This window comes from Myxine glutinosa, chromosome 1 (assembly GCF_964187855.1).
Source record: "Myxine glutinosa chromosome 1, kmMyxGlut1.1, whole genome shotgun sequence".
NCBI lineage: Eukaryota > Metazoa > Chordata > Myxini > Myxiniformes > Myxinidae > Myxine > Myxine glutinosa.
In genome coordinates, this window is record NC_136261.1 from 123,811,945 (window position 1) to 123,832,960 (window position 21,016).

The 21,016-nt window shown below is 39.5% G+C and overlaps 1 protein-coding gene across 2 annotated transcripts in view; it reads right to left on the bottom strand.

Moving 5' to 3' along the window:
- Positions 1 to 21,016, bottom strand: part of LOC137427978 (synaptotagmin-9-like) — a 218,062-nt gene that overhangs the window by 31,496 nt on the left and 165,550 nt on the right. For both annotated transcript variants that reach the window (XM_068117857.2, XM_078776706.1), the window contains exon 6: positions 15,862 to 15,991. In XM_068117857.2, the coding sequence (XP_067973958.2) occupies positions 15,862 to 15,991 (130 nt within the window). The remainder of the gene's footprint in view (positions 1 to 15,861; positions 15,992 to 21,016) is intronic.

The following is a 21,016-nucleotide window of genomic DNA, read 5'->3' on the forward strand; positions in this document are numbered from 1 at the left end:
TATCAAATTTGACTTTAATTTTATTTTTTTAATTTCATCTAATCAGGTTTCATCAGCTTTAATTTTTATTAATTTCTATTTATTAATTTTATTAATCTTATCAATTTTTATTAATTTTTATTAATTTATCATTCACAATTTTTATTAGAATCATCAAATTTTACTTTAATTCTCATTTTCAATTTAAAATTTCATAGAATCAGGTTTCATCAGCGATGGTCTGTCCAGATCCCAATACTTTAAATTCCAAGCACAGTATCAAAGAGTTGTCTGCCGTTTGCACTCAAAAGCAATCAAGTCTCACTCCCGAGTTTCTCTGTATGTGTTCAAACTCAGGCAGCATCATTTGATTGGATATCAAAGGTGATCTCTGAAAGACAAATTTAGTACTTTAAAGCTCAAGCATTTACACCCATATATATTTTACATTCAATTCAAACTTAAAAACTAGTCATTGAGCACAAAACGTATTTGCTCATTAGTGTTTGCTTATGTTAGCCACTTAGATTTTTTTTTATAAATTGGCTCATTTGTTGCCATTTGCCTTTTGTTCATGGTCTATAGAATGGAAAATCAAGAATGCATTGTGGTTTTGTATTCACTTGGGCACATTTCCATGGGCTGGCCCTTTATATTTGCGATAACATTATTTTATATTTCAACGGTAGCAAAGGCTCAAGGAAAGCTTGTACTTGTAACACAGACAGGACAATAATATTTGCAGACAAAAGTGTACTTTTACTTGAATTGAAAAGGCATTCGGATAAATCAGCACAGTGAATGGCGTTTTCACCAAAGGATCGAGCATCTTGAGCCATTTGCTCGGATGGGATGGCAAGACGCCAACCAAAAGTGCTTGATTTTATAACTCTAACTTAGTTTAATCATGATGCAGTAAAATTGTGGTAATAACAATTATTGGTACCCTTGCCAGAGGTTTTGCTTTTGGGTCCATTTGTTACTTGGCAAAATAAATTTGGCTAATTATGTTGATCGGTTCGGTTAGGTTGTTTGTCTGTCCGCTCACCTATAATTCCCTACAGGTCACAATTCTAAACGGATCTTCACTAAACTTCCACCAAATGGTAGAGTTGGTAATGAGGAAGAAGTCTATTTACTTTGAGGTAAATTTAGGCTAAAAGGTCACACATGTCACACACAGGAAACATAGGCAGAATTTCTAAAATTGACAATTTTCTACCAATTGACTTGACATTTAAGGAGGATTTGCATATTTGGTCATTGTATTCAACTTCGAATTATTTGAGGTCAATGTAGGCCAAAAGGTCAACAGAGGTCAAAGGTCAACAACTTAGGTGCAATTTCTAAAATCCGCAATTTTCATCAGATTGATTTGAAATTTGAAAAGTATTTGCATTACCAGGTCACTACATTCAACCACCAATTATTTTTGAGGTCTAAAGGTCAAGAGGTCAACATATGCTGAATTTCTAAAATCCTCAATTTTCATCTGATTTATCTGAAATTGGAAGAGGATTTTCATATTTGGTCCTTTAATTCAACCTCATTAGTATTTGTACATTAGTGAAATATACACACATTTTTATGGTCAAATTTGTTTCATGAATTTTGCAAGTATCGTGCTCTGCATGACGTTTTTCTTTTCTTTTTCATCTGTGTGCACATAATGTATGAATGTAGGCCACAGATGCCATCTGGTGGTTGCCAGCATTACATGTTATCCCAGTTCAACCGAGTACCTATATAGAATATTTACAATTAAATGCGAGTACATCTATAAAGTACGTTCTATTAGAATGTGAGTACATCTATAAAGTACGTTCTATTAGAATGTGAGTACATCTATAAAGTACGTTCTATTAGAATGTGAGTACATCTATAAAGTGCGTACTATTCAAACGTGAGTCTGTCGAAAAAGATGTATTATTAAATATATGAGTACGTCTATAAAGTACATACTATTCAAACGTGAGTATGTCGAAAAAGATGTATTATTAAACATATGAGTACATCTATAAAGTACGTACTATTAGAATGTGAGTACATCTATAAAGTGCGTACTATTCAAACGTGAGTCTGTCGAAAAAGATGTATTATTAAATATATGAGTACGTCTATAAAGTACGTACTATTCAAACGTGATTATGTCGAAAAAGATGTATTATTAAACATATGAGTACGTCTATAAAGTACGTACTATTAGAACGTGCATATGTCTGGACTCTAGAAAGTACAAAACATGTTTACATCTATAACATACAGATTATTAGAATGTGAATCTATACAATAATACCGAAATGGTTTGTTTGTCCGCTGTATGAACATAAACCGACGTCGTCAATGCATCTTCTAGATCTAGACCCACATACACACAAGCACACACAATACAGCACACAAAACCACAAAAACACCACACAATCAAGTTGTGGTGAGGGTCTGCAATCTCTAATTGCTTTTTCAAGTTGTGTATATTTTTGATACTCCACCTTGATTCATGCACACATCATGTATTCACCAGTCCAACACCCAGCCTATGATTGAGTTTCAAGCATCTTGGATGTGCTTATAGATCGGGAAATTACAGTCTCATACATCTTTTTTTATTCTTCTTTTTAACAGGATCAAAGGCTTGTAGTGGAGAGACCACACATACACATCTCGCACACATGGATATACAAACAAATACACGAAACAATACAGGATTGTTAGACAAGATAAACATAGCTACTGAGTTTGGGGGAAGTGCCATCGGTATGTCTATAAAGTACGTACTATTAGAATGTGAGTATGTCTAAAATAATGTAGTACTAAGAATATAAAAGATGTACTCTCTAAGAATCCCTTCCTGGGGCACTCTCGGTAATAGTGACGTCACATCATTGGCGCCGTCTTTCTCAACACACTCAGCGCGGCATTTTATAAGGAGGAATTTCCTCCTCCCCTGGTTTGCCAACCTCGGGGGATTGTTTGTGCTCTTTTCTTTTTAAATGCCCATAATCAAGCAAGGGGGCAGCATGCACCATTTTAAAGTCTTTGGTATGACTTGGCTCGGGTTTCTGGCACCTCCCAGAATCAGAGCAGAGGTCGATAGGTTAAAATTCTTCTCTATATATACCTAGATGTATTGGACATTGTGGGGGTACAGGGAGTCTGGCAGGACTCGGAGGTTGCTTACCTATGTATGGGTGATAGCATAATTGTGTAGTGATTGTGATGACTGTGGGAGGTTCTCATGGAACGGTAGGTCTGTGGTTGGTGGTTGCCAACAACATTGGCACACTTGCACCTTTTTCAAATAATCACTATTTCTTCCACAAATTGTTGAAATTAAAAAATATTTTGGTATCCACATATGTATTTCTTTGATTTGCAGTGAAACAAAACAAAAACGCTGAAAAGAATGTATAAATCTTCGCTTATTCCACACAGGAATCCTAAAATGGCCCGAACAATATCATTGGCACCTTTTAGAAGGTGTTAGAAATAATTAGATTTCAAGAAAGTGATTCACCTCTACTTTGGAATTGAACTCACCTGTGGTGAGTTGCAGGTGCCTGCAATATAAAAACCACTCATTCAACCAGCTTGAATGGAGAAAAGGAGTCATTCTGCTGTTTTGTGTCACAGTGTGTACCTCAATGAGCATGGAGAAAAGAAAGAAAAGCAGATAATTGTCTGAGGAGGTCAGACACAATATTGTAGCCAACATGGACAATCTCAAGGCTACAAGTCCATCTCCAGAGACCTTTATGTTCCTGTGTCCACTGTACGCAATGTTATCAGGAAGTTTATTTCCCATGGCACTGCAGCCAACCTACCTGGACGTGGCCGCAAGAGAAAACTTAATCGAAGATTGCAGTGAAGGATTGTTTGAATTGTGGAGAAAGCACCTTAATCAACTGCCAAACAGATTTAAGCTGACCTTCAGACACAAGGTACGGCAGTTTCAACTCGCACTATCCGTCACCAACTCAATGAAAGGGGGTTCTATGGTAGGAGACCCAGGAGGACCCACTGCTGAGAGAGAGGCAGAGAGACAGAGAGAGACACACACACACACACACACACACACACACACACACACACACACACACACACACACACAGGAAAGCCCGATTGGATTTTGCTAAAACGTACAGGAACAAGCCAAAATCCTTCTGGGAGAATGTCCTGTGGACAGATGAGACCAAATTAGAGCTTTTTGGTAAAGCACATCATCTCTATGTTTACAGAAAAAAAATGAAGCATTCAAAGAAAAGAACACCTTCCCTACAGTCAAACATGGAGGAGGTTCAATGATGTTTTAGGGTTGCCTGTGCTGCCTCTGGCACTGGGTGCCTTGAATGTGTGCATGGCATCATGAAATCAGGAGGTTACAAAGTCAATTTGGAGCATAATGTTCAACCCAGTGTCAGAAAGCTGGGTCTCCGTCGAAGGGTCTTGCAGCAGGACAATGACCCCAAACACACTTCAAAAAGCACCCATGAATGGTTCAAGACAAAATGCTGGGCTGTTCTGAAGTGGCCATCAATGAGTCCAGATCTAAATCCCATTGAACACCTGTGGGGAGATCTCAAAACAGCAGTTGGGAGAAGGCACCCTTCAAATGTGGGAAAACTGGGGCAGTTTGCACAAGAAGAGTGGGCCAAACTGCCAATAGAGAAGTGTAGGAAGCTCATTCATGGATATAGGAAGCGCTTGACTGCAGTTATTTTGTCCAAAAGCTGTGCTATAATATCAAGTCTCGGGTGTCAATAATTTTGTCAATGCCATTTCTTTTTATTTTTTGATTTAAAAGGATATATTAAGTTCTGAATCAAAAACAAAGGTTCTGTAATATTAACAGTGAAATAAAGAATTGTGGAGACCAAAAACCTTTGTCAATTTAAACTTATTTTTAGAGAAAATTGTGAGTTATTTGAAAAAGCTGCAAGCGTGCCAATATCTTTGGCCATGACTGTATACTGCCCAGTTGTGTTGCCTCACATTTCCATTGGCTTTGTTTGGGTTAGCATTACTCACGAAGAGGGACCCAGAAAAATCTGACGATATGTCAAATAATAGAAAGTTTTAATCAAATCCGTCAGAACGCACAGTAATCAAGCATTACATTATGGAAATCACTAAAAATGTAGTGTTACGTAATTTTTGAATGTTGGGGTTAAGCAATCTGTAACCATTTTACGAATCATCTCGTTCTGATATAACCGTGGGTAGGTTGACATGGAAAAGAGGGGTCGGGTTAATCTTTTAATAACGCATTAAATGTGTGTTTCCTTATGTTTCTGTTCATTTTTTAATCGTGATTTAAATGCGCATTTCCAAATCTACGTAATACCAGATTTTGTCGCAGGTTGTGACCACAGTGCGATCATTCTTGTTCATTGATTGTATACAAAGATCATAGCAGGTCGTTCTTTGGACTGCCACTGGTAACATGTAAACTAGCGCTACCTGCTGCATGGTCAGGTTGTCGGCGACTAAACTGACTTTTCTCATTGGCTTGCCAGTGGTGAGGAAGACTGTGACAGTGTGACACCCTGCAGGACTAAAAACAACACCTGACAAAGGATGGATGAGCTCCCTCTGGGAGCCAATGGATTCCAGCCATCCAGTAAGTAGGAGAAGGTGTGTCCTAAAAAACAGCCAATTAGTTGGACCGGTTCGTGGCAGGAAGGGCATCCGACGGTGAAACAAAATGCTTCAAAACCAACATAAATGTCACCTTCCTTCCTTCCCCCAAATGAGATTGGATCTGTGGCCTGAGATGGATAGATATATGGACCCATCTACCAGCGCTGGTTGTAGGTGAACGCAAAATATCCCAAGGGATATTTCGTGCAGAGGAGGCGAGCGATTGCTGGAAACCTGAATACAATCCAAGTTCTTGCCCTGACTGATTGCTGTGAAGACAACGGTAAACCACTCAGACTAACCCCTGTCCAGGAACTGCCTAAGCAAAACGGATGCTCTGTCAAGAGTATGGTACATTGGTACAATATGGTACATGTTTCTGAAATGTACATGGCAGGTCAATGATTTCTGACAAATAGGTGTCCTCAAAGCACAGCGTGCAAGATTGCCACCAGAAAGTGGAATCCAATATTGAGTGAATGAATGAATGAATGATCATTTTAAGGCCATTTTCCCCACTAGAGTGGGGATTAGCCTTGCGGGCCCCATGACAATCATGGTTCCCTTTTTGAGGCAATGTTTTTATGGCCGGATGCCCTTCCTGACGCCAACCCTTAGTCGCCTCTTACGATGCGCAGGAGCTATTCAATTTTGAGTAGTAGGAGCTATTCAATTTTGAATCAATGGAGTTTCGGTTAAGTGTGTTTAGTGGCGATGAGACATGCGTTCACCACTTGGACCCTGAGACCAGGACTAAATCAATTCAGTGGAAGCCAAGGGCATCTCCAACCAGAAAAAAGTTATACAGCCAGTCCTCAGACAGAAAAAAACATGTCTGGCATCTCATGAGATTCAAAGGAAGTGCTGCTGATCGATTACATGCCAAACAAATCTACGATCACAGGTCAATATTATGCTGACTTGCTGGCCAGGCTACATTAAGCCATCTGTGAAAAATGCTGGCAGAAGTTGATACATGGTACAATATTCTGCTGCTGCATGACAATGTTCCAGTTCACAAGGCCAGTTACACAGGCCATCATTTGTCAGTTCACGAGGCCAGAGTTACATAGGCCATCATTCACCAATGTGGGTTTGAACAGTTGAATCATCCACCCGCATACAGAACAGACCTCGACGCAGGTGACTATCATTTGTTCCTACATCAGACGACTGAGCTGCAAGGTGAACAGTTCCAAGATGATGATCGTGTGAATTCCACCATTCATGAATGGCTAAAGGAGCAATCAGACAATCTGTATTGTCAAGGCATTGCTTGTTTGAAGAACAAATTGGCAGAGCACATTGAGATGAAAGTTTATTACATTGAGAAATAAATTGAAAACTGTTTTGGCCTGTTTTTTTTTGTATATTTTAATTGTCTTGACTAAAGAAACTAAAGTTGCAACAAAATATTTTGAACAGGGCTTGAGTTGACTATATTTTGAAAGGAAGTTCAAGCCACGGCAGATGAAATGAGTACTACCTTGTGCGGAAAAGCCTGCACAAGGGTAAAACGTGAAGATATCGTTTCCGACTTGATGCAGAGGATTGAATACAGAATTCGCTTAATCTCAATATTTTTTTGGAGATCAATGTGATCACATCCAGCTCTGCAGGAAAGATGAAAGAAACTACAATTGTTCCTGAAGATATATACTCAATACAGTCACCACATCAAGCGGATTTATCAGATTTCTTTCAGTCAGCAGATTTTTTCCTCACCTTCTTTTTGATACTGAAGCTCGTTGGGGGTTGGAGAAAAATTGGAATTGGTAAAAACCATCATGACATTTGAAAGAAACTGCAAAACCTGGTATGTTCTCTATAATGGGAAACCAACATATTAGCATCAACATTATTGGTAGTTGTTGATATTATGAACATTATAACGATTATTGTCTTGTAAATGCCATTTTACCAGCTGATTTATCATGTCTGGAAATATGGGGAGATTTTCCATGCAAACATCTTGATTCATCATCTATGCATCAGCTCAAACCCCACAATGGCTGTGTACTAAACAGATAGCGCATAATTAACGTTAATGAAACCAAAATAATTTCCATGCTCACAGAACTGATAAACAATTGATTTGCAAATCTATTCTGCAACTGTTTGCATGTTTGATCCCTTGATGGCCTGTAGAATTAGGTTGCAATTTTCTGTGTAGGAGGCACAAGTAAGTGACGTGCCCATGCAAATGAAACGTGCCCGTCAAAACGGGATGGCAGGTGGCACCTGGCACACAATGAAAATCCAAGCCGTTCATGAGAAACAATGCCGAACACACAGCTCATCATTCAAACACGTTGCTCCGTTTTTGTTCATACTGGCTCATTAGTATGTTAAAATAGTATGTTAAAACTATTTTAACTATTTTACTATTTTACTATTGTTAAAACTATTTTAAAAATAGTATGTTAAAACTATTTAACATACTATTAAAAATAGTATGTTAAAACTAAAATAGTATGTTAGTATGTTAACATTAGTATGTTAAAAAATAAAAAACAGTTGGTTTTTGTGGGGATTTCCTGGCACTGCAATGCGGTGAATTGCAGATATGAAGGGAAATGCAATGCATCCACATTTCAATAAGCAGCTGACTATTAGATTGAGAGATAAGGAACATGTAAACTAATATTATTACTCCGTGCACGTGAATCGAAGAGTGCGGTTAAGCAATTTGGTAATGTCCGTCTGTCCGTCCATCCATCCATATATCTTATCAGTTTATGATCAATGAACAACCTTTTTAACAGCTGTTAAATACAGCTGTTTTGTTTTACCATATTTTGGCTCTGAATTTGATTCAATCACACATGCGCAAAGAGGAGCAAGATAATTTTTTTTCACCTGCATGTCTACCTGCATGACAGTCAAACAAAATTGAAAATCATTCCAAACAGGAAATTTGCTGTTTTTAAGGACGTCATAAAGGACACAAACAACAGGCACGAATAAATAATTGAACATGTTAGATAGGGTGGTGTAATATACGCCGGGAACACAGTGGTAAAACCTTGAATTATTTTTAGCCGCGTCGCAGACGCTGCTAATAGAGTGCCCTCTGCTGTTGTTGTTGTTGTTCTTCTTGTTCTTGTTCTTGCAGAGAAGACAAAACCTCAAAGCTCCACCCATTGTGGGAGAGGCTTCATATAAACAAATATCCACCATTTTATTAACTCGCATAGCTTTGAGGCCTGTTTTGTAGGCCCGTGGTGTCTTCCTCTCTCACACAGTTTTATTTAAAATCAAATTCGATATATCATTTCATTTTTAACAGTCGCTAACATAGTTTTAGACTCGGTTGAAAAAAAACGGGAAGAAAATCCGATGAAAGTTGCCCTTTATAGAACGAAATGAATTCTCAAAGGCCTGTAACTTCAAGTCCATTGAGATATATTTTTTTTAAATCGCGGCATGGTCAGTCATACACCGCCCGAAATAACAGATGGGAAAATGCCGAGATATATATATTTTGTTTAAATCGCGGCATGGTCAGTCATACACCGCCCGAAATAACAGACGGGAAAATGCCAAGATATATTAAAAATTCGTCCATTTGATGACAATCGTCACGATGAAATATTTAATTTATACGTCGTCACAATAATGTGGAGAGAGGAGCATAGCTTCGTTCACGTGTCGTCACATACGGGAAATTGCCGAGATATATTTTTTTTAATCGCGGCATGGTCAGTCATACACCGCCTGAAATAACAGACGGGAAAATGCCGAGATATATTAAAAATTCGTCCATTTGATGACAATCGTCACGATGAAATATTTAATTTATACGTCGTCACAATAATGTGGAGAGAGGAGCATAGCTTCGTTCACGTGTCGCCACACACGGGAAATTGCCGAGATATATATTTTTTTAAATCGCGGCATGGTCAGTCATACACCGCCTGAAATAACAGACGGGAAAATGCCGAGATATATTAAAAATTCGTCGCCACACACGGGAAATTGCCGAGATATATTTTCACTTTATACAAAAATAACATCAAGTAATCGAATCAATAGGAATGTCCTGTGCCTATAACATCGACGTTATAGGCACAGCTGCATCTAGGCATTGTGTAACATCGACGCGGTTTTTGTTTTAATTAAAACTTTTTGTACTTGTTAATTTATAGGTCGTTAAACCTTTATTTAAATTGAATTATATAGTTGAAGACTGTATAAAACAAATATCCTTTATTATACTTCCAAGAACGATACAATATATCGATATATAGCATTAGAGGGCATGGCATGTATATCGGGGTAAGGAAGAGGCTGTCTGTGGGTATGTACCAATCATCTCCATCAACTCGTTTTTATGGTAGCCATCATCAACATCACGATCACATTATTGGATCAAGCTTATAATCATTTTATTATGTTAATTCGACCCATTTCATGATCCTATGATCTTAATAATTCAAGAAAATTAACTTTATTTTATGTTCTTCATACAGGAAAATGATTTTGGTGTTAGTTTAATGGTTAAGGTGCTCGCTTAAGATCTTTGGGGCTTGAGTTTGAGTCCCTGTCCTGCTGTTAAACACCAGGTGAGTTGACTCGGCTTGTCATCCTTCGAGGTTGGCATGAGTACCAGCCTACTAGAAACAGTGGGAAAGCAATAGCAGAGACAAACTGACATCTGACAAACTGGCAGACTGGCAGAGACAAACATGTAAATGGCCGTGCCGGCCGTGCTTCCGGAAATGATGAAATCAGAAGCCACAGGATGCATATGAAATAATAATAACAATAATAATAACTCAAGAAAATTAACGTTATTTTATGTTCTTGAGAAGTCTTTTATTCAATAACATAAATAGAATAAAAGCAATGCAAAAACATGTTCATTAACATTTGGACAGGTTTGGACAATTTTTTTTTACAGTTTGGACAAATTGTAAAGTTGATATACCTAACCCTATTATCTCCTTTACCCCTTAGGTTGTGAATTTGCGGTTCATGGGAATTTTCAAGAATGTAATCCCCACAAATGGCAAGGCCCTCCTGGATAAACTGGAACACTGTGCAGGGTATCGTGTTATATGAACTCTCCAATCAATTATGTTTTGGGTGAGAAAAGTGTACAACTTACCAGAATGAATGAGGGTGGTATTCATGTCCTATAAATGAGATACTCATAATATTCCAAGACTTGCAAACATTAAATATTGTTGTGGATGGTGTGATCGTCGACGTACAAATGTGGGTTTATGCCCCGTTACCCCTCAAACCCCGGTTCCAGCCGCGAGTGACTAAACTCGTGATTGATGGATTGCTAAGCAATTCCGATAGCCAACCTCCCAGCCATGCGCCGAAGAGTTTGCTGGTCAAATAATCATAAGTACCTTCAAGACACGCGACCGAAGAGCTCGGGGATCAACCCTTGCTTTCACACACCTTATTGCGTGCTGAGTGGATTTGCACGGTGTGGAAAGTGGTGTTACCTGACATGATGTATGGACCTGATTCAAGCCAAATTCGGTCTCGGATGATGCTCGGCCAATGGAGAAAAGACGTATCCGAACAGGTTTGAAAGAAACACAAAATGTACAGCCTTTTATTTTGAAGGCACAGAGCAACAGAGACGAAGATTCAATCTTATCAATCCTTACCTAATAATAAACCCCACAGGTGTCTTCACACTCTCACACACAGACAGGGAATAACACGCTGGTTATTATTGTACAGATGTACGTGCTGGGATTGACTCGAACGTGGCCACGTGGTTTGCGCAACGCGCAGTTCGATCCTCGATCCGGACGTGCAGCCTGGACGAAGTATCTGGACGATGAACTTCCACAGGTTGCACAAGCTGCAATGCAGGTAGATAAGCTTCAGCTTCAAGGTGAGTCGCGGGAGAAGCCAACGCTTGCAGGTCAGCCTGATCAGAGCGAGAGATCGGCAAAGAGCGATGGGTGTCGGTCGGCGAAGCACAAAGCAAGAGCAGGAGTGTCGTCACAAAATGCAAGAGGGATGTCGTGGCGCAGCAAAATTCAAGAGCAAGAGTCCAGAGCAAGGGAGGGTCGTCGAAGACGGACCAAGGCAAGAGAAGGAAATGCGATGGGCGGGGGTTTTTATCACCCCTGAAAAGCTTCACGAATGTTCCACAGCCTCCCATTGGCTGAAGTTGGTCACGTGCTGGCCTTCAATCCCTCCTCCCCCTATGAAGGTTTTAGTAATCCTTCCCCCTTTCATTCTGGGAGGTTTCACACCCCATTGGTCGCTTGCTGGTGACGTGTTCCCGACCCGTCATTGGTCACGTGGGCCTGTTATTTTGGCCACGCCTTCCTGCACATCAAAATGTCCTCCTTGAACCACACAGTGGTTTGAAATCCTGCCTACCTTCAACGCATATTGGTCTCGATTCTTATACAATGGGAAGGGGCTAATCTTTACATTCAATTAGAAATGACTAACTACTGCAGGCTACATGTTGTCGTGCAATTAACTATAGGGGGTTTGCCTTTATGGAAAAACTGCAACAATATATACAGGGTGTCCATAAAGTCCTTGGGCAATTTTGAACTTTTATAACCTTTGATGTACACATGACAGAAACAAACTGTAAATAGTATATGAAAGCATAATTAGGTTTCCCATACAATTACATTGTATGGGAATACCTTTTGAATCTGCTAAAGTTATTCTTATTATTCTTCACCCCTATTTTTCACCTCTGAAAACTTTAAAATTAATTTTCTCAGCAAAGGTTTGTCCGATTGACAGGAAATTTTCATCAATTGATCAGCTAGGTACATATAATTTTTTACTGTTAATTATGACGTCATATGTCACGTGGTATGGGCGCCATCTTGTAAGACACCTTCAACTTTGCCCCTCTATATCTCCGAAACGGCTCAATGGAAAAAGTTGAGTAATGGCTCATTCTAAAGAACTCTTCAATGGGACCAAAAAACATGTTTATTTAGTATAAAAGTGCTAACATTACGAGGGTAGAATTCGACAAACAGATCCCTTGCTCCCACGAAAATGATTTTTTTTTTCCAGATTCTTAGTTTAAAAAACTCAGAAGGCAAAAAAATTCGAAGTCATACGTCACATGGTGTCGACCGCCATATTGTTTTTTCGTGAAAAACACTAAAACCACTTTTTCTCGACAACGGCTGAACTGATCGAGCCCAAACTTGGCATGCATGTGTCTTTCACTGAAGAGAGGCTTCCGTCTGGCCACTCTGCCATAAAGCCCAGATTGGTGGAGTGTTGCAGTGATGGTTGTCCTTCTGGAAGTTTCTCCCATCTCCACACAGGATCTCTGGAGCACAGCCAGAGTGACCATCGGGTTCTTGGTCACCTCTATTACTAAGGCCCTTCTCCCGTGATTGCTCAGTTTGGCCGGGCGGCCAGCTCTAGGAAGAGTCCTGGTTTTCCAAACTTCTTCCATTTAAGAATTATGGAGGCCACTGCGCTCTTGGGAACCTTCAATGCAGCAGAATTTTTTTTTGTAGGCTTCCCCAGATCTGTGCCTCGACACAATCTATCTCTGAGCTCTGCAGGCAGTTCCTTCGACCGCATGGCTTAGTTTTTGCTCTGATATGCATTGTCAGCTGTGAGACCTTATATAGACAGGTGTGTGCCTTTCCAAATCATGTCCATTCAATTGAATTTACCACAGGTGGACTCCAATAAAGGTGTAGAAACATCTCAAAGATGATCAAGAGAAATGGGAGGCACCTGAACTAAATTTCAAGTGTCATAGCACAGGGTCTGAATACTTATGTCAATGAGATATTTCAGTTTCTTCTTTTAAATAAATTTGCAAAACTTTTAAAATCCTTTTTTCGCTTTGTCATTATGGGGTATTGAGTGTAGATTGATGAGGGGAAAAATGAATATAAACGATTTCAGCATAAGGCTGCAACATAACAAAATGTGAAAAAAGTGAAGGAGTCTGAATACTTTCTGAATGCACTGTATATATGTATATATATATATATATATATATATATATATATATATATATATATATATATATATATATATATATGTATGTATATATATATATATATATATATATATATATATATGTATGTATATATATATATATATATATATATATATATATATAAATATATATATATATATATATATATACGTATATATATATATACGTATATATATATATATATATATACAGACTTGGCATTTAATATGGAATTTTTTTTTTCTTGACTTGGGTTTACTTTCTGAACTCAGTATTTCAATCTGGTGAGTTTCTTTTACCCTTCGGTGATGTCTTTGTTGAAAGAACCATGTCACTGATTGTCTTTCGCAGCAAGAAGTCAATAACAGGATTATATCACAGGTGGCGTGACAAAATGTAAAGACAGGTACATTTGACGATTGGCTTCACAATCGGGTATATAAGGGTTGTTGCATTCTGTATTAGTGGAAAACAACTGCTGCACGTCTACAAAAGTTATTGCCGCTTCCTCTGGAGATGGTCCGTCAACTTGACAAAGCTGTTTGTCATGGATTGGTGGCTTTACTAAATTCTGGCATGAAACAGCGTGCTATTGCTCGGCAGTATGGCATCACTCAAGGTCAGGTGTCAATTATCCTGAAACGAAATGCTCAGAGGGGTGTCCCTACTCCAATACCGAGGCCAGGACGTCCACGCAGAACCACAAGGAGAGATGTTCGCCAGCTGCACCGGTTAGTCTGCAATGGCCGTACCAAGTCAGATAATCGGCTTAGGGCTGAGTGGCAGCAACTGACAAATGTGCCTGTATCCAGAAGGCTAGTCAACCAATGACTGGTTCAAGCAGGCTATCGTGCCAGGCGTCCCCTGAGAAAGCCACGCCTGACCAGACAACACAGCCAGCGCCGATTGCAGTGGGCCAGAGAGCACCGTCAATGGCAGCCAGGACACTGGAATCACGTGACCTTCAGTGACAAGTCTAGATTTCTGGTCTATCGTCACGATGGCCACGTCCGAGTGCGCAGACAAGTGCATGAAGCCCACAACGAAGATTGTATAGTGCCAAGAGTCCAAGCTGGAGGTGGTGGGGTGACCGTTTGGGCTGCTTTTCATGCAGGGGGCAAAACTGACCTGGTTGTTCTGAATGGAAACCTGAACCAGTTCAAGTACAGGGTCATTCTGGAAGAAACATTGCTTCCATTTGCTCGTGCAGCCTTTCGAGGAAACTTTGTCTTCCAAGATAACAATGCACAGCCTCATCATGCTCGCATGATCCAACACTTTCTTGCTGACTGTGGTGTAGAGCATATGGAGTGGCCTGCCATGTCCCCGGATATGAATCCGATAGAGAACTTGTGGGCAGAATTAACGCGTCAAATCGACAACTTGGACCAGCAGCCTGCCTCTGTGCGTGAATTGCAGCAGACTATTGTCACTGCATGGCAAGCGATTCCTGTCCAAACCTTGGCAAATCTCGTGAACAGCATGCCTCGACGTGTACGTGCTCTCCTGAATGCTCGTGGGGGTTACACAAAGTACTGAACTGTAATTTTACTGTCCGTAATCCCAGTCATAATTTAGCTTTTGTTTTTGTTGAAATTTTTTTTGGCTAATGTGTAAAATAAAGAGATACTTCTGGAAAACGTACAGAAGTTTAACACAGTACTGTCCATGAATTGAGTTCGATATCAGTTTACATCAATTTCAAGGATCAATTTATTTGCTTCGAAATGTCAAATGTGGTTTTTGTTTCTTTTAAAGGTCACATTAACAAAATCTATAATAATTTCAACATAATTCCAATGAACTTTTGGTTCTAAGTCATCTTGAAAAGTAAGTTCACCCCCACAAAAAAAATATTCCATATTAAATGCCAAGTCTCTATATTAGGCCCAAGACGCTTTGGAATATTTTGTATACTTATATTTTTTATCTCATCTTTTAATATCATTCTTCTTTGTATACCTCAAATAGTCATACGGTGTACTATCAACTAATAACACACTAGTCCCACCACATTAATTTTCCATCCTGGAAGAAAAATTCCCCATCCCGCCTGGTTAATTTATTGACCCAACAACCTACTATAAAAAATTGTTCAAAATCTTGTTCTGTGTGAGTTTTACTCATCTTTCAAACATGTCAATTATTTTTAATCAAAGTACAGCAAAAGTTAAAAACCTATTGTTTTCTGCTGATTTTGCTCGAATGACATATCCAAGCACTTCTCCACACACTACCCCTCTAACTCTTTCACTTTCACCTCACACTCATAAATGAGGACTAACCTCAACTAGAGGATGCCAGTGAGCAACGGGCTTTCTTGGATAAATGAGCATTTCATTCCAGTGGTCTCGTCCGATGCCTTTGGAATCACTTCCCACACAACACACCCCGATCACTTCATTGTGGCCCACTCTGTGGAGATAGCAACAGTGCCGGATCTGTGATGCAGGACCAAGCTTAACTGTACCAGTAGCACAGAGACGAGAAAAAAGATTGCTCTGAAAATTAAGTCAAATATTCAATACAGATGCTACAACAACCACACTGAGCAATAATGAGTGAAATTAATTTGTGCATGTACGAAAATAAATGGTCAAATTATACATAAACAATTTCAGCATAAGGCTGCAACATAACAGAATGTGAAAAAAGTTGTGAAATGTGAAAAATGTGAAAAATGTGAAAATGTGAAAAAATGTGAAAAACGAGAAAAATGTGAAAAAAGCAATTTTAATGTCTGTATCATGCGTATCAAACTATTGATGCCAACAATCCGTGTGTGACGAAACGTGTCCAACTACAGCATGCAATTATGTATAAAATAATGAGATTAAAATTCAGATGTTCATGTTGCTGAGGTAGGAAGCAGCACCATGTTCACATAAGCTGGCCTTTAGAGAAGTCAAAATATGACACTCGACACAGGCATGACATTCGGAAGAGGTACTGCATATGTGTTTAACACAACAGGATTGTATGAATTGCTTTCCCACTACACTGAGAAACCAGCCTGTCTCAATCATATTCCTTGTCAGATAACACCTGTTGCCATTGTGTGAGGCAACCATATCACACTTTCTTATTGTGCAAGCTAAGATGGCATTGGATATGTTATACACCCTGTAAGGTTTTAACTTCCTGGGAGACAGCAGATGTCATATTCCAAAAGACAATTCCTGCATACGGTACATGGAATATTATAATGTATACTAGCAACGGTACCCGCCCTACGGATTTCAATTGGGAGGCCCAAATGAAAAGGCAAAATATCAGAAATTGAAGGCTTTTTTATTTTAAACGATTCATATAAACATCCGTTAAATCATATCACATGCAAATCATCAAAATCTAAACAGTATTTGTAGAATTTCAATAAAAGCCACATCACTGTTCATATCGGTAAATATTATTCCATCGTGTTTGGAAAAACTGGAAAATTGGAAAAATTGGAAATTGGAAAAATTGGGGAAAAATCGGAAAAACAATATAAATGCTTTACTCCAAGGGGTCCTAGAATTACCCACCTAAAATTTCGTTGCGATCGGTTCAGCCGTTTTTGCGGTACCTGGGAACAGATGGACGGACAGACAGACGGACAGACATTTGGTGAATTATCGTAAGATGCTTTTGTGTAATAAATATGTCCATGGTGGTTGACGCTCTATGTAAACCTCTGCAATCCAAGAGGGGATGGTTTTTCTGCTGTGGTACTTGGAAAGGCACTCCAGGATTTTAATCCAGCAAAGGCATGCCAGGACTTGAAGTGAGACTTGCATCATGGTTTTCCCTGTTTGATGCCACTTGATTGTGGTGGTAAGCGGAAGTGTTGTTGGAGTAGAGAGTGTGGATTGCTATCGTGAATTCTCTCGAGAGTACACACAGCAGTGCCAAATCGTTCATGTGACAAGGCATGGATGTTCGTTTTGAGATGATGGTGAGGGAATTAAGCAGGAAGTTCTTTCATCATTACAGTTGAGCTTCCTACGTGTTCTTTCACATGCCCCCATCCAGGCAAGTGGTGAGTATTTAATCACATGCTTGACTTAAACTGTTTATGCTTGAGATGTCTTGAGAGGTGAATGAAGAGGTGAGCAAATGATCCCAGATTGCCCTAGGTCTACCCTGCACTTGTAAGCTTTACCTGGATGTTGCCATGGTCTTTCTGCAGAAAGTCATAGGCAATATGGATGTGGCTGAATACTTTGAGATCATCGTCGATAGCCTAACGCTGACATTATGATGGAGGGAAGGTGATATGAAAAGTAAATAAAGATCGTTGGGACAAGGATACTGCTTTGCAAAACATCCATAGCTACAGTATGCCATGGGATTGTGATATTTATCAAACAACAGCCACAACCATGTTCCTACGTGTCAGTACCAGATATGATTTTATTGGAGGATCGTCCCTTTGATTCACATCACTCTCACCTTTATCATGAGATACTTCGTGCCATATTTGATTAAATGCTACGTTGATGTTAAGGGCAGCCACTCTGACATCTTATGTGGCATTTATATCCTGCATCCATGTTTGGATTACTTTGGTTTGCCATATTTGGTTAAATATGGTTAAATGCCATATTTGGTTAAATTAAATAAATAAATTAAATTAAATAAAATAAATAAATTTTGGTTAAATATGCCATATTTGGTTTGGAGCCTGGTGTTGGTTTAGCGGTTAGGGTGCCGGCTTGGGATCCTAGGATCCTGGGTTCGAATCCCGGAATTAATGCCAGGGGGGTTGACTCAGCCTGTCATCCTTCCGATGTCAGCAAATTGAGTACCAGTTCACTGGTAATTCCCTGTGTGTCACAAGAGGTGACCAACAGGGTTGGCGGCACGAAGAGCAACCGGCCATAAAACATTGCTTCAAAAAGGGGACCACGGTGCCCGAAAAAGGCCAACCCTGCTCTGCAGGGAAAAATGGCCTCGAAAGGTGTTTTATTTTATCCACGTTTGGATTATGGCTCCGAATAGATAGATCCAGTTGAGTGATTCCATTGGAACCTGGACTGAGAATCCATGGGCATGTTGTTTCTTTTCATGTTTTTGAATGTGATGATTGTGCCATCCATAACGTTTCTGATAAGTGAAATGAGGCTGATTGCACCATATTCGGAAGTGTTAAATTTGTTCCGTTTCTTATGCACAGGACATATCTCAGCAGTTGTCCATATTCTGTGGGTAGATGCCAGCGTTGCAGCTGTACTGGAACAGCTTGGCCAGGGAAGCACAAACCTTAAGCACTAAAGTTGGAATGTTTTCAGGGATCATAGCCCTTGTTTTAATCAGCCACTTTCCATGGAGTATGAGTAACCAAATTGCCTGTAAGTTGCTCTTATGATGGATTGCCAGTTAAGAAATTCAAGAGAGCGATGAGTTCCGTTGCCTCATCATTGGATGGATCATTGGATACATTGGATGGTTAACACATTTTCGGCTGAATATGGCTGAGAAAAAGTCAGCTTTGTCTTTTGCACATGCATGATGGGCTCCATCAAATGTTCATGTTGGGGATTTTCATAGAGCCTCGAGATCCGAATAATTGTTTAATTGTCCATCATAATTCCCAAATTGATGTAGAGTAGGTTGCAGAACTTTACTCTGATCATCTGCTAGTTGTGGGAACACATTGCTCTTTGTTGAGGGCTTGATCTTATTGCAAATATTTAGAACAATTGTAAATAGTACAAATAATTGTAAGTATTATTAATAATCCAAATGAATAATAATTCTCTGGTTCATGTTGCGTAAATTTTCATTGCTTGCTGATCACAATTTTTACATAGTGGGGAGATTATTAATGTAATTCCTGCCGATTGAAAACCACAGTTATGATTGGGAAGCAAAGGCATCCCAAACTTAATAATTTTACTCAAAAGAATTCCAGGCCGCATTCCTTTGGCATCCCGGAAATACATTAACCAGGCTTTAAGATTTGTCTTATTCATATAAAAGGAGGGAGCTAGGATTATTATTGCATTATCGGAATTAAATAACACAGCATGCAACACAATGCTCTCACTTTTTAGAGGTGTCAGACTGAAGTTAATAAAATGTATATGATCTCTTTGGGTAGTCCCAAGTAATGCCTTTTGGATAAATCTGCACAAAACACTCATGCAACCTCTCAGATGCCAACACGGCAAACATCAGCATTGGTTATCATCCACATAAATTGCATTATTAAAAACAAAGCACGTAATGCCATTGAATAAACATCATTACTCATTGCCGGGAAAAAATGTGTCCCCCTTATTCACCTTCTCTACAGGCAGAATAAGTAGGTGGAAAAAACATCAAGGGTCAGTGCATGCAGAGCCACTTGAAAAGGCCACCCTGAAGCCGACACTTTAAGGTGAGTACAGGGTGTTTCAAATGTAATAATTCGTTGAATAAAATATTTGTGTTTCATGTGTTTGCTAATCTTAACATTAAAGTTTATGCTTATTTGCTTGCAGGTATCATTGACTCGCTTGGGTGAGATACCTACCATCTGAAGTGAACTTTTGTTAGCCGGCTGTTAATGGTTTATTCTTAAGGCAACCCATAAAGAATAGTCCTCCCATTGGAAGAAAGAGTGTTTATGGTGCAGCATGTTTTTGCTTTGGTGGAAGTACACAACTGGCTCTGCGTGGTGTTGGTTTAGCAGTTAGGGTACGGGCTTGGGATCCTAGGATCCTGGGTTCGAATCCCGGTAAAATCGCTGAATTAACGCCAGGGGAGTTGACTCAGCCTGTCATCCCTCCGAGGTCGGCAAATTGAGTACCAGCTCACTGGTAATTCCCTGTGTGTCGGAAGAGGCGACTAACAGGGTTGGGAAATTGGCCATAAAACATTGCTTCAAAAAGGGGACCACAGTGCCCGGAAAGGCCAACCCCTGCTCTGCGGGAAAAAATGGCCTCTAAAGGTGGTTGTTTTGTTGTTGAAGTACACAACTAAGGTGAAGAATTTGTTTCACGAGAAATTTGGCGAAGGACGATTGCCTCATCAAAATTGTGTAAATACATTGCTTGAAGAGTTTTAGGAAACTGGGAGTGTTGCAGACTCAAAGTGGTCGGCCAAAAGTTGTGACAGATGTGGTATTGCACGATATTGGCAGCTGTTTTCAAACAAGCCTAAGAAAATCGCTCAGATGCTTGCCGCAACAAATAAGTGTCTCGGAAAACTCTACAAACAGAGCGGTATGAAACAAAATGAAGTTTGTTTCCTATAAATATGTTCACGAACTGGCACTCTGAGACACAGTCAAGTGGTTGAACTTCTGTCAATGGCTCCACAATTTCATAGTAGAGAAAAGGGATCAGTTTTTCGACTGCACCTTCTTTAGCAATGAGGCTTCGTTCCACATGTTTGACTATATGAATAGAGAGAACACCAGGATTTTGGCAGATAATTTTGGACAGATAATCTCTATGCAATCTTTGAAAAACC